The following is an 11,225-nucleotide window of genomic DNA, read 5'->3' as shown; positions in this document are numbered from 1 at the left end:
TCCTCCTCGAGGGAGGAATTTTAGGGGGGTGCGGAGGGTTTTTTCCTGGGATATTTCCACTGGGGCTTTGTTCCAGGGGTCGTTATGGCGAGAGATGTTTAATTGATTTATTTTACGGGGGCGAGCGCTGCTGGAGCCGGTTTCCTTCCCCACGGAGCCGCCTCAAACCTGAAAACGCGAGGACCGCTGCCCGGCGGGGGCTCGGTGTCGCCTGCGGAGCGGCTGAACCCTGAGATGATGGAGAGAGGAAGAGGAGGAGATCTCCCCTTCTGCTCCCAGCGCTCAAAATAGGGTAAATCGCCCCAAAATAGGGTGCGCTACCCCAAAGAGCCTCTGCCAGGAGCCCAGAAGCAGCGTCGGCTGGACCAGGAGGTGAGGCTGCGGGCAGGGGAATGGGGAGAGCCCGGGGGGATCTGGCCAGGTCACTTCCCCGAGCCCGGATCCCGCAATCCCAGCGGCCAGGCGGGATTAAGGGATTAATTCCCCCCTTCCTCCTGCTCCTCCTCCCTCCTCTGCCAGCGTCTAATCTCTCCGCTGGTGCTTCGAGGTCTGACCCCGGTTGGATCGAGGACCGGACTGACCTCGGCCGAGCGGGGAAGGATTCGTCCCGGGGCTCCCCCAAACCAGGGACCTGGAGCCGTGGGTTCCAAAATGGCCTTTTTTGGGTATTTTAATTTCTTTTTTTTTAATTTGTGTTTAGGGATTAAGGTGTTTATCCAAAGGCCCTTGGGCGGGGGATGCTTGGCCATGCCTGAGCGGGAGGGATGTGGCTGGGGGTCCCCCCCTTACACCCCTAACATCATAATTAATATTTACCCCGATGTCATAATTACTAATAACCCCTACTATCGTAATTAATAAGCCAAATAATTAATTAATCATCGCAAATCTGTTGGTGCGGGGCTGGTATTCACTGCTGGGGCGGCTGCTTTGGACCCCCGGCGGGGGGGGGGGGGACACACGCCCCCCCCAGACTGCCTGGGGCTGGGGAGAGGCCCCGCCCCCTCCGCAGGCCCCGCCCCCTCCATAGGCCCCGCCCCCACCTGCGGGGCCCGGCCCCCCCCCCCCCCCCCATTCCGGTCCCCCCCCCCCGTTCCGGTCCCCCCCCCCCCCCCCCCCGCCCGGCGCGGCCCCGGCACCTGCTGCGGCTGCGGCTCCGGCTATGGGCGCGCTGCCCCGGGCCGCGCTGGCGCTGGCTGCGCTGCTGGGTGAGCACCGGGGGGGGCACCGGGCGGGGCGGGGGGTCCGGGGGCACCGGAGCGCACCGGGGAGGGGAGGGGGAAGCTGGGGGGGGGGGGTGTCACCGGGCAGGACCCGGCGGTACCGGGGGGGGGGGGGTACCCGTCGAGTCGCGCGGGAACCGAGGGTACGGGGGGGGGCACCCGGCAAGAGGCAGGAGAACCGGGACGCACCGGGACGCACCGGGCAGGGCGTGGAGGAGCTGGGGGGGGTCACCGGGCAGGACCCGGGGGTACGGGGGGGGGTCACCGGGCAGGGCGTGGGGCAGCCGGGGGGGCACCCAGCAAGAGGGACGGGAGCCGGGGAGCACCGGGCAGGACCCTGGGGAGCTTCAGGGGGGCACCGGGCGGGATGCGGGGGTACCGGGGGGGCAGACGGCACCCACCGGCCCCTCTCCGTGCCTCCGGTCCCCCCCGTCCCCAACCCACCCCCGTCCCCTCCTTGGGGTGCCCTGAAATCTGGTTCTCCCGGGAAAAGCTCCTTGGAGCTGCCAGCACCCCCAAACTGAAAACCACCCCACTGGGGGGGGCACCCTGGGGACCCCGATATGTCGGAGCTGATAATTCACCTCCCCACGTGGCGTCGGGCAGAAAAAAAAAAAAACCCCACAATTTTTTTTTCTTTTCCCCATGATAAAAACCTGTTCCCTCGTTTTCCAGCGCTTTGAGTTTAATCCGGCTGGTTTTGGGGCGACGAGCCTCATCCTTCCTCTGCCAACGGGGGGTTTTTCCCTCCTCCCCCCCCCCCTAATTTCCAACCCTATTTGAGGTTCGGTTTGTTGGTTGGGTTTTTTGGGGTGGTGGGTTTTTTTGGTTTTTTTTGTTTTTTTTTTTGGAAAAGCCACGGTTGCTCCGAAGGGAAACGTCCCCTTGGCGTTCCCGGTGAAGGAGAGGCCTTTGGGGAAAGGAAACGGCCCCAAAAAAACAATGGCAGCGGCGTTTCCTCCCTGGCGGGACGCTGGGTGGGGGTCCCCGCTCCCAGAGCCGCTGGGGTTTGCTCCTTGAGGGATGGGGTTGGTTTTTTTTGGGGGGGTTTTGTCTTGTTTTGTTTTGTTTTTTATTATTTCCATTATAAAAGTTAAAGGGCATTGGGGTGAGGTGCCGTGGTCGCTCCGTCCTTAAATCCCACCGGGATGCTCCTTTGCTGCGTCCCGACGATGTAAATTTGCACGGGGACGTGATGGAACGCACACCCCCCACCCCCCAAAAAACCCACCCTCACTCCCGAGTGATGCTTGGGACGTGATGCTGTATGGACTGAGAGCACAAAAACGCAGCAAAAAGACATTTCTGAGCCCCAAATAGGTGGCTTTTTTCCTTTTTTTCCTTTTTTTCTTTTCTTTTTTTTTTCCTTTTTTTCCTTTCTTTTTTTTTTTTTCTTTTTTGGGGGGTCCATATGGGATTGAGACAGGAAAAAGCAAAACAAGGGGTGATGCTCGGCGTCCTCGTCCCCATCCCATCGCCGCCGCCTTCTCCTACACCAAGGGGTTAAACCGCCTTTCTATCTATAGCAAAGTCACGTATTATTATTATTTTATTTAATTTTTTTTTTTTCCCAAATTTGGTCTCTCCGGAGGATACAGCGCTTTCTACCCCCCCCCCCCCCCTCACTCCCACCCCAGGGTCGTGAGAAAAGCCGCTGTGGATTTTCCCAACGGACGCCACTCCGCAGCCCGGCATCTCCTATCTGCCCGTTTATAAATAGTCAGAGTTAAGGAAAGAAAAAAACCAAAAAACAACAACAAAAAAAAAAATTTTAAAAAACCCGGGTGACTGCGTCACATCACCGAGGTGCTCCTTGACCTTTTTCCGAGTTTTTTAGGGGGTTTTGGGTGGGGTTTTTTTTTTTCCCGGCCAAATTCCCGCTGTGTATTTTAAATCCTGAGCTCGGTCTCTCGGGATTTAATTTGGGTCTCAGTTTCACATGACTCCAGCACCTTAATCCTATCGGCCAGGGTCATCAAACCCCAGCCGCCTCCAGCCTCTAATTCCCCATACGGTTAATAGCTTATAGGGTCGGGTGGGATTGGGTTTTTTTGGGAGGGGATGCTTTTTTTGGGGGGGGTTGAGGCTGAACCTTGAGCCAGGAAACAGCTTTTTTGGGGGTGAAATGATGCGATTCTAGATGAGGACGGGGGGGGGGGGGGTTGGATGGAGGCGCGGGGTTTAACGTTGAGGTTGCTGTAGGTGCGCAGGGATTTAAAGTTATTTATTTGTTGCCATAGGGAAAAAATTTAAAGTGGTGTTTTGGTTGTTGGTTTTTTTTTTTTAATGGGGAAAGAATTGAAAAGTATTTTGAAAGGTAAAATTTAAAGGTTTTTATTCCCTGGGGGAAAGAAAAAAAATAAACTGAAGGGTATTTTTAAAGATAAATTTAAAGGTGGTTTTATTTTTTTTTTTTTTCCATATGGAAAAAAATCCCAGCAGATGGGCAGGAGCAGTGGGAAAACACCCAGGCAGGTGCTTAGCTCGGGGCGGCTGGATAAAAATCAAGGTTTTTCAGCCCAAATAGCAGCCGGGAGGTCCCGAGGTTCCCCCCCCCCCGCCCCTCCGCTGCCGATATGCGTGTGAGCGCCGGGAGCGGCTTAATTTTTTCGATCTGGTTAAAGCATTAGAGGATTTGAAGCAGCGAGGTGGCTAAAGCTGGAGCTGATGCCAAAGGGTTCGGTCCTGCGCCCACAGCTCAAGCACCGGCTCTCCCAGCCCTTTTTAGGGCCAAATTTGCCTGAAATGAGGATTTTGGGGTGAATTCTGCCAGAAAAAGGGGATTTGGGGGAGCGAGCATCCTCCAGATCCGGCTCCATCCACCTCTCCCCGACGTGCTGGAGGGCAGACGATGGAGACGTGATCTCCTATCGCCATGCTTTAAGGATGACAGAGCAAAGCTGCAGCCACAGAGCACGATTAACGCGGTCATCATTAGGTTTCAGAGTTAACGTGGCCCAGCAAGAACACAGAGAGCTCGGCCTGTGGCGGGTGCTGGCGGGTTTGCCGTGGTTGAGACACACGGGGCTGTTTTCATGCCCGGGGGTGTGATGGGAACCCCCCGCCTGGTTCCGGAGCATCTTTTCCCCCTCCGGAGCCCAGATTTTCCCGCAGCACCCTTTGGCCCATCACCCTTTTTTTTTTTGCCCCCAAAAATGTTGGAGGAATTGGGCTGAAAAACCTGGATTTTCCCAGCTTTTGGGGATGCGCCGAGGTTTAGGAGCTGTTGATTTATTTACTGATGCCATCTGCATCATTAATGAACTATATTTATTATTATTAGTGTCATGACTATTATCATCATTATTAAAATCTAATTATAATTGTAATTACATAATATATATTAACTATTCTATCTTTTATTATAGAAATGACAATATAATTATTATATATCACACATTCTCTTTTAGATTATCTAAATTTAATACAATTCTATTTATAACGATGCTGAAAAAACCCTGGATTTTCCCAGCTGTTGGGGATGTGCAGAAGTGCAGGAGCTGTGATGTCATTTAATGATGCCGTCTGCATCATTAATGATCTATATTATTATTAACATCAGTTTCATGATTATTATTATTATCACTACCATAATTCTTATTATTACTATTATTATTATGATCATTATTATCACTATCACATCCCCACTATTATCACTATTCTTATAAAAATATATGTATATTTATTATCATTACAGAATATGTTATCTATTTTATTACCAAAATTACAATATTATCATTAGCTGTATTTTCCGATATCTTCTCTAAATTTAACACAATTCTCTTTACCATAACGTATACTTACAATAGAATTACCATTCTTTTTCCACGCTATGTATTTTATGCGCCACCGTAGCTCAATATAATTAATAATACCAATAATATCGGTTATTTTGCCCACGATATCATTTGCGGGCGGGCTCCCCGCTGCCGTCTCCATCACCCGGCGGCATTTTTTTTCCCCCCTCGCCGGGACTTAAGGATTTATGTTCTTAGCCCGGGCGAGCTATTTTTAAGCATCCTCACCAGACCAGGGCTGAATTCTCCTGGTTTTTCACCAGAGAAGGGGCAAGTTGATTTTTTTTTAAAAAAATTTGATTTTTTTTTGATTTTTTTTTTTTTTTAATTCCTGGGAAGACTTATCAGCCAGAGCAGAGTTTCCTGCCCAGAGCTGGAAGGCTCCGTCCGGAAACTGCGCCAGTTCCTTGCCGGGAGGGGGAATGAACGGATGCAGGGAGGAGGCTAAAAATACCCCCCGGTGCCTTGTTTTCCTCTTCCCACCCTGGAAAAATCAAATTAAAACCTCTGAGTTTATAGGAAAGAGGGCGAGGCCATCGGAGGCTCCCTAAATCCTTCAAGACCAGGGATTTTTCCCCAAATCCCAGGTAGCAGTGAGGGTAGCATCATCCTTTCTCCCCCGCATCCCAATCCAGAGCATCCCTGGGGCGCTGGCAGGACTGGGGCCAGCCGGGGACACGGATCGATGGGCGGGATGCAGGGATGGAGCCGCCGGGATGCGGCTCCTCGGTGGCGTTCCCCCAGGATAAAAAAAAAAAAAAAAAAAAAAAAAAAAAAAATCCCGGCATAAACCCGACCTCGCTTGAGCCGATTAATTTTCTGGCTGAGCCGTACGGGCAAAGCCGGGGAATAATCTTCCTCTGGGAGCTGAGCATCCTTCTGCGGTCCGTGGTACCCGCTCGTATCCTATTGCCGCTTCCCAGTGGGGTTTTGGGAATGCTGGGATGCAGGGATGGGATATTTGGGATGGAATGGGGTATTTGGGATGGAATATTTGGGATGGGATGGGGTATTTGGGGTGGGATATTTGGGATGGGATGAGGATCTGGCGCAGCATCGTGGCGGGGGGTGCCGGGAGTACCCCAATACTGCGCTAAAGGGGGTGTCCAGCTGCTGGAGCTGGTCTCCTGCGGGGGGGGGGGGGAATTTTCGGTCGGAGGTTTTCCTGTTTTTGAGGGGAGGGAAATGGGGATGGGAGGGACCGACATTGTCCTACATCCTCTGGAGCGGCCGGAAAGCCCTTCCCGCGGCGGGGAAGGAGGAGAAATGTCCTCCAGGCGATAACGCGGGATTGTTGGGTTTTCCCCTGGGAACGGGGAGGGTTTCCAACAATCAGTGGGTTTTTATGGAAAAATGCCACCTGGGGTTGAGTCACGTCCCGTTTTTCTTCCCTCTCCGGCCGCGGGCAGGTGTCTCCTCGGCCGTGCTGGAGGTACACGTGGGGACGAGCTCGGTCTTCTCCGTGGAGGGGCAGCAAGCAGTGCTGCCCGCCTGGTACACCAGCCGCTCCCAGAAGAAGCCCTACGTCACCTGGCTGCTGGATAAGGAAGATGCTGATCCCTTCCAGGTGAGCGGTGGGGAGGGAGGGGGACAAGCAGGGAGGTGGCCATGGGGGAGGGGGCTCATGGTGTCCATGATGGGGAGGTGCCTGTGGTGGGGGAGAGCTCATGGTGCCCCCCGTGGGGTGGTGCTCACAGTGGGGAGATCCTCATGGTGCCCACCGTGGGGAGGTGCCCACCATAGGGAGATGCTCGTGGTGGCCATAATGAGGAGGTGCCCACCATGGGGAGGTGTCCAAGATGGGAACATGCCCATGGTGGCCATAATGAGGAGGTGTCCACGATGGGGAAATGTTCATGGACCCTGTGATGGGGAGATGCCCATGATGGGGACATGCCCATGGTACCTGCAATGGGGAGCTGATTGTGGTGCCCATGACGGAGGGAAGTTCATGGTGCCCACCATGGGGTGGTGCCCACCGTAGGAAGGAACCCACCATGGGGAGGTGCCCATGGTGCCCACCATGGGGTGGTGCCCACCATAGGAAGGAACCCACCATGGGGAGGTGCCCATGGTGCTCACCATGGGGTGGTGCTCACAGTGGGGTGATACTCGTGGTGCCCATGGTGGGGAGATGCCCACAATGGGGAGGTGTTAATGGACCCTATGATGGGGAGGTGCCCCATGGTACCTGCAATGGGGAGATGTTTGTGGTGCCCACGGTAGGGAGGCCTCTGTGATGAGGTGAAGCTTACGGTGCCTGCCATGGGGAGATACCCACAACGGGGGAGATGTTTGTGGTGCCCATAATGGGGAAGTGGCCATGATGGGGAGATGCCAACGATGGGGAGGTGCCCATGGTACCTACAATGGGAAGATGCCCATGATGGAGACATACCCATGGTGCCTGCAATGGGGAGCTGTTTGTGGTGCCCATGATGGGGAGATGCCCATGGTGCCCACGATGAGGGGAAGCTTGTGGTGCCCACCAAGGGGTGGTGCTCGCCATAGGAAGGAACCCACCATGGAGAGGTGCTCATGATGGGGGGATGTTCATGGTGCCCACCATGGGGTGGTGTCCATAATGGCGAGGTGCCCACGATGGAGGCGAGTTCATGGTGTCCTTGGTGGGGGGATGCTCATGGTGATGGTGATGTGTAGATGCCCACAATGAGGCCATGCCTGTGGTGCCTGCAAAGGGGAGGTGCTTGTGGTGCCCACCATGGGGAGATGCCCGTGACAGGGAGGTGCTTATGGTGTCCACAATGGGGAGATGCCTGCAGTGGGTGGATGATTGTGGTGCCCACGATGGGGAGGTGCCCACACTGGGTGGGTGATCGTGGTGCCCACGATGGGGAGGTGCCCACGATGGGGAGGTGCCCACGATGGGGACAAGCCCATGGTGCCTGCAATAGGGAGGTAGCCATGGTAGGGAGATGCCCTTGATAGGAGGATGCTCATGGTGGCCACGATGGGGAGATGCCTGCAGTGGGGGGATGATCGTGGTGGCCACAATGGGGAGGTGGCCACAATACAGGGGAAGCTCATGGTGATGAGGAGATACCCACATTGGGGGCATGCCAATGGGACCTGCAATGGGGAGGTGACCACAATGGGAAGGTGCCTACGATGGGGAGATACCCATGATGGGGAGATGTCCATGATAGGGTGATGCTCATGGTGCCCACGATGGTGCCCATGGAACCTGTGATGGGGAGATGCCCCCAATGGGGGGATGCTTGTGGCACCTACAGTGAGGAGATGCCCACGCTGTGGAAGCTCAGGGCAGGTGAGGATGGAGCAGACTCATGCAGCAACTGCTGCTTCCCAAAGTTTGGAATTTGGGGGGGGTTTCCCCTCCTACGACATCATCCAGAGTTGACCAAGTGGGTGTTTTCCCCCCCCGTGCAGATCCTGACCTACCTGGACGGGGTGGTGAAGGTGGAGGAGACGGAGCTGAAGCCCCGCGTGGGGTTCCTGTACCCCGTCCTCACCCACAACATCTCATTGTTCATCAACGCCACCCGGGAGCGTGACTCGGGCCAGTACATGTGCACCGTCAACGTGGTGGATGACGCCACCGGCACGGGCAAGAACGTCGGCATCATCAACCTCACCGTCCTGGGTAAGGTCCCGCCGGTCTTCCCCGCCCCCCCCCCACCCCGGGTCACCGTCTCCCTTCGACCCCTTGGTGACGTCCCCGGGGACTGACGCCGGTGCCCGCAGTGCCGCCGGCCGCCCCCGCCTGCCAGCTGCACGGGACCCCCACCGTGGGAGCCAACGTCACCCTGAGCTGCGCCTCCGCCAAGGGGAAGCCCCCGCCCGCCTACCGGTGGCAGCGCACGGCCCCCACCCTGCAGGTCTTCTTCCCCCCCGCCCAGGGTAAGGTGGCACCGGGGTGGGGGGGGGGGAGAGCAGGAAATCCTGGGAAGCACCTGCGGAAGTGGGGGACACACACACGCACAGGGGCAGCACCCGAATCTGTCGCCCGCAGACCCAGCCAGGGGCACCCTCAAGCTGACCAACCTCTCCATGGAGATGTCGGGTCTCTACGTCTGCGTGGCCGAAAACCGAGCGGGTTCAGCCGAGTGCAGCGTCGCGCTGGAGGTGCACTCAAGTGAGTACGTGTCCGCGGGGTCGGGGAGCGGGGGGGGGACGACGACACACCCGCACGCCGTCCCTGCCGTGTCCCCGTGGGGTCCCCGTGGAAATAAGGCGGGGGGAGGCGAACTCTGTCTCTCTCCGGCAGCCAGCACCAAAGCCATCATCGCCGGTGCCGTGCTGGGCTCTCTGGGCGCCCTCGCCACCATCGTCTTCTTCGCCTGCCAGGTCGTCGGCTACCGGAGGAAGAAACGTGACGGCCAGGAGGAGGTGGCCAATGAGATCAAGTGAGGCGCCCCTCCCACAGAGGAGGTTCAAATCACAGTCGTTAGGTTTCAGGGTTAACGGAGGAGGTGGGGGGGGAGAAGATTTCCACCTCTGAGCAGTCATCACTAGGTTTCAGAGTTAACGAGGAGGAGGAGGTTTCCATCTCTGCCTGCTCCTTGCTAGTTTTCAGAGTTAACGGGGAGGAGGAAGTTTCCATCTTTGGCCAGCCATCGTTAGGTTTCAGAGTTAACAAGGGTATATTTTTTTTCCCCCCACCTCTGTCCCCCACCTTTCCCTCTTGCCCCCCGCCCCCTTTTGGGGTCCAGGAGCTCCACACAACCTCGGGTGGTGGCGGGGGCGGGGGGGGGCCATTGCTTTGCCGGGGAGGGGAACATCGGGGTTTCCCGGTGCGGATCTCTCCGACACCGTCCCCTCTCGGCAGGGAGGATGCCGTGGCCCCCAAAACGCCGTCGTGGGCGAGGAGCCCCGCTTCAGACACCATCTCCAAAACCAGCACCTTGTCCTCCATCGCCCGGGAGAAACCCTACGGGGCCAAACCCCCCTCCGACACCGCCTCCATCCTCACCGCCACCGGCAGCTATCGGGGACCCCCGCCGCGGGGAGGGGGACGCGCCCCCAACCTCTCGCCCCCCGCGGTTAACGGGGCCCCCCGGCACCGCCAGGATCCGGTTGCGCCCCCGGGCTCGTTGCCCCCCTCCAGCTTGGCACGGGCGGGCGCTGTGCCCGTCATGGTGCCAGCACAGAGCCGGGCCGGCTCCTTGGTGTGAGCCCCCCCCAAACCCCCCCCCCCCAAAAAAAGGGGGTGCCCATATCCAGCAACCACCCCCCCTCCATTTTCTGGGGTGGGTTGGGGTTTTTTTTCCCCCTTTTTGGGTGGGTTTTGTTTTTTTTTCTTTTTAAAAGACGCCTCGAGCAGCTGGACTCGTCGTGGGGTTGTTTAATGGGTGCGGGGGGGGGGTCCCCAGGTTTGGGGGGGCCCCCTGGGTTTGTGGGGGCCGAGTCTCCCTGTAAATATAACACCCCAAGCCAGCCCCGGCCCTGCCCAGAGGAGGGGGGGGGGGTGTCGTATTTTTTTTTTAATATATATATCAGTTGAAATGGGGGATTTTTCATAAAAGAGCGTTAAAAAGGGGGGGGGGGGACACGACAGGGAGGGGAAACGCACTTTTTTTAGGGGTTTTTTCTGATTAAAAGCTGGCCGCACTGTCCAGCGCCGTGGTTTGGGGTGAGTTTGTGGGGATTTAGGGGCGCTATGTCGTAACAGCCGTGTGATGTCGCATCGCACTGGCCTCAGGGTGGCGGTGTCACGGCGCGCGCACGTGTTGTCACACCCCGAGGGCCATCGCGTGTCCGTCACCGTGATGTCGCGCCCTGCCACGTCCTGAGCGTGCGGTGTCGCAGCGTCCGACTTGTGCCTGTATGACATCACGCTGGCTGTCACGTGTCCGTCAGTGATGTCGTGCGCGCCTGCGTGATGTCACGCCCACCGGTACGCAGCCAGCAGTGACGTGACCCACGCCTGTATGACGTCGCATCCACGATCACACCTAGCAGTGACGTCACGCACCCCTGTATGATGTCACGCCAGCCATCACACGTCTGGCAGTGACATCGCACCACCCAACCCCTGGCTGCAGAGCATCACACGCGCCGTCTCCCATCCGCGAGCGGCGTCATGCCATGCTGTGCGCGCTCGCGTGACGTCACGCCAGCCGTCCCACGCCCCGCAGCGGCGTCACGCACGCCTGTACGACGTCACACCAGCCGTCGCAGCGACATCACACGGGTGCGTATGGCATCGCGGCCAGGCATCGCC

General features: G+C 57.1%; 1 protein-coding gene across 4 annotated transcripts; it reads left to right on the top strand.

The window, feature by feature from the left end:
- Positions 1-1,116: 1,116 nt before the first annotated feature.
- Positions 1,117-10,620, top strand: ESAM (endothelial cell adhesion molecule). 4 transcript variants are annotated; one of them, XM_075774777.1, is made up of 7 exons: positions 1,117-1,208; positions 6,430-6,587; positions 8,432-8,645; positions 8,747-8,902; positions 9,015-9,137; positions 9,270-9,408; positions 9,831-10,620. In XM_075774777.1, the coding sequence occupies exons 1-7, from the start codon at positions 1,163-1,165 to the stop codon at positions 10,174-10,176; spliced, it is 1,182 nt and encodes a 393-aa protein (XP_075630892.1). In that variant the 5' UTR covers positions 1,117-1,162; the 3' UTR covers positions 10,177-10,620. The 4 variants fall into 4 exon arrangements, with proteins under 4 accessions (XP_075630892.1, XP_075630891.1, XP_075630890.1 ...); XM_075774776.1 differs by having other exon boundaries at positions 9,267-9,408; XM_075774775.1 differs by having other exon boundaries at positions 9,015-9,141; positions 9,350-9,408.
- The last annotated feature ends 605 nt before the right edge of the window (positions 10,621-11,225 follow it).

The sequence above is a fragment of the Balearica regulorum genome, chromosome 23 (assembly GCF_011004875.1).
Source record: "Balearica regulorum gibbericeps isolate bBalReg1 chromosome 23, bBalReg1.pri, whole genome shotgun sequence".
In the NCBI taxonomy this organism is placed as follows: Eukaryota; Metazoa; Chordata; class Aves; order Gruiformes; family Gruidae; genus Balearica; species Balearica regulorum.
This window is presented reverse-complemented; position numbering and strand designations above follow the sequence as displayed.

Bases quoted from the DNA above. Each gene is read 5' to 3' on its own strand.
- ESAM (XM_075774774.1), top strand. From the start codon at position 1,163: ATGGGCGCGCTGCCCCGGGCCGCGCTGGCGCTGGCTGCGCTGCTGG. The intron at 6,588-8,431 runs GTGAGCGGTGGG...CCCCCCGTGCAG, and splicing joins AAGATGCTGATCCCTTCCAG to ATCCTGACCTACCTGGACGG. The intron at 8,903-8,986 runs GTAAGGTGGCAC...ACACACGCACAG, and splicing joins CTTCTTCCCCCCCGCCCAGG to GGGCAGCACCCGAATCTGTC.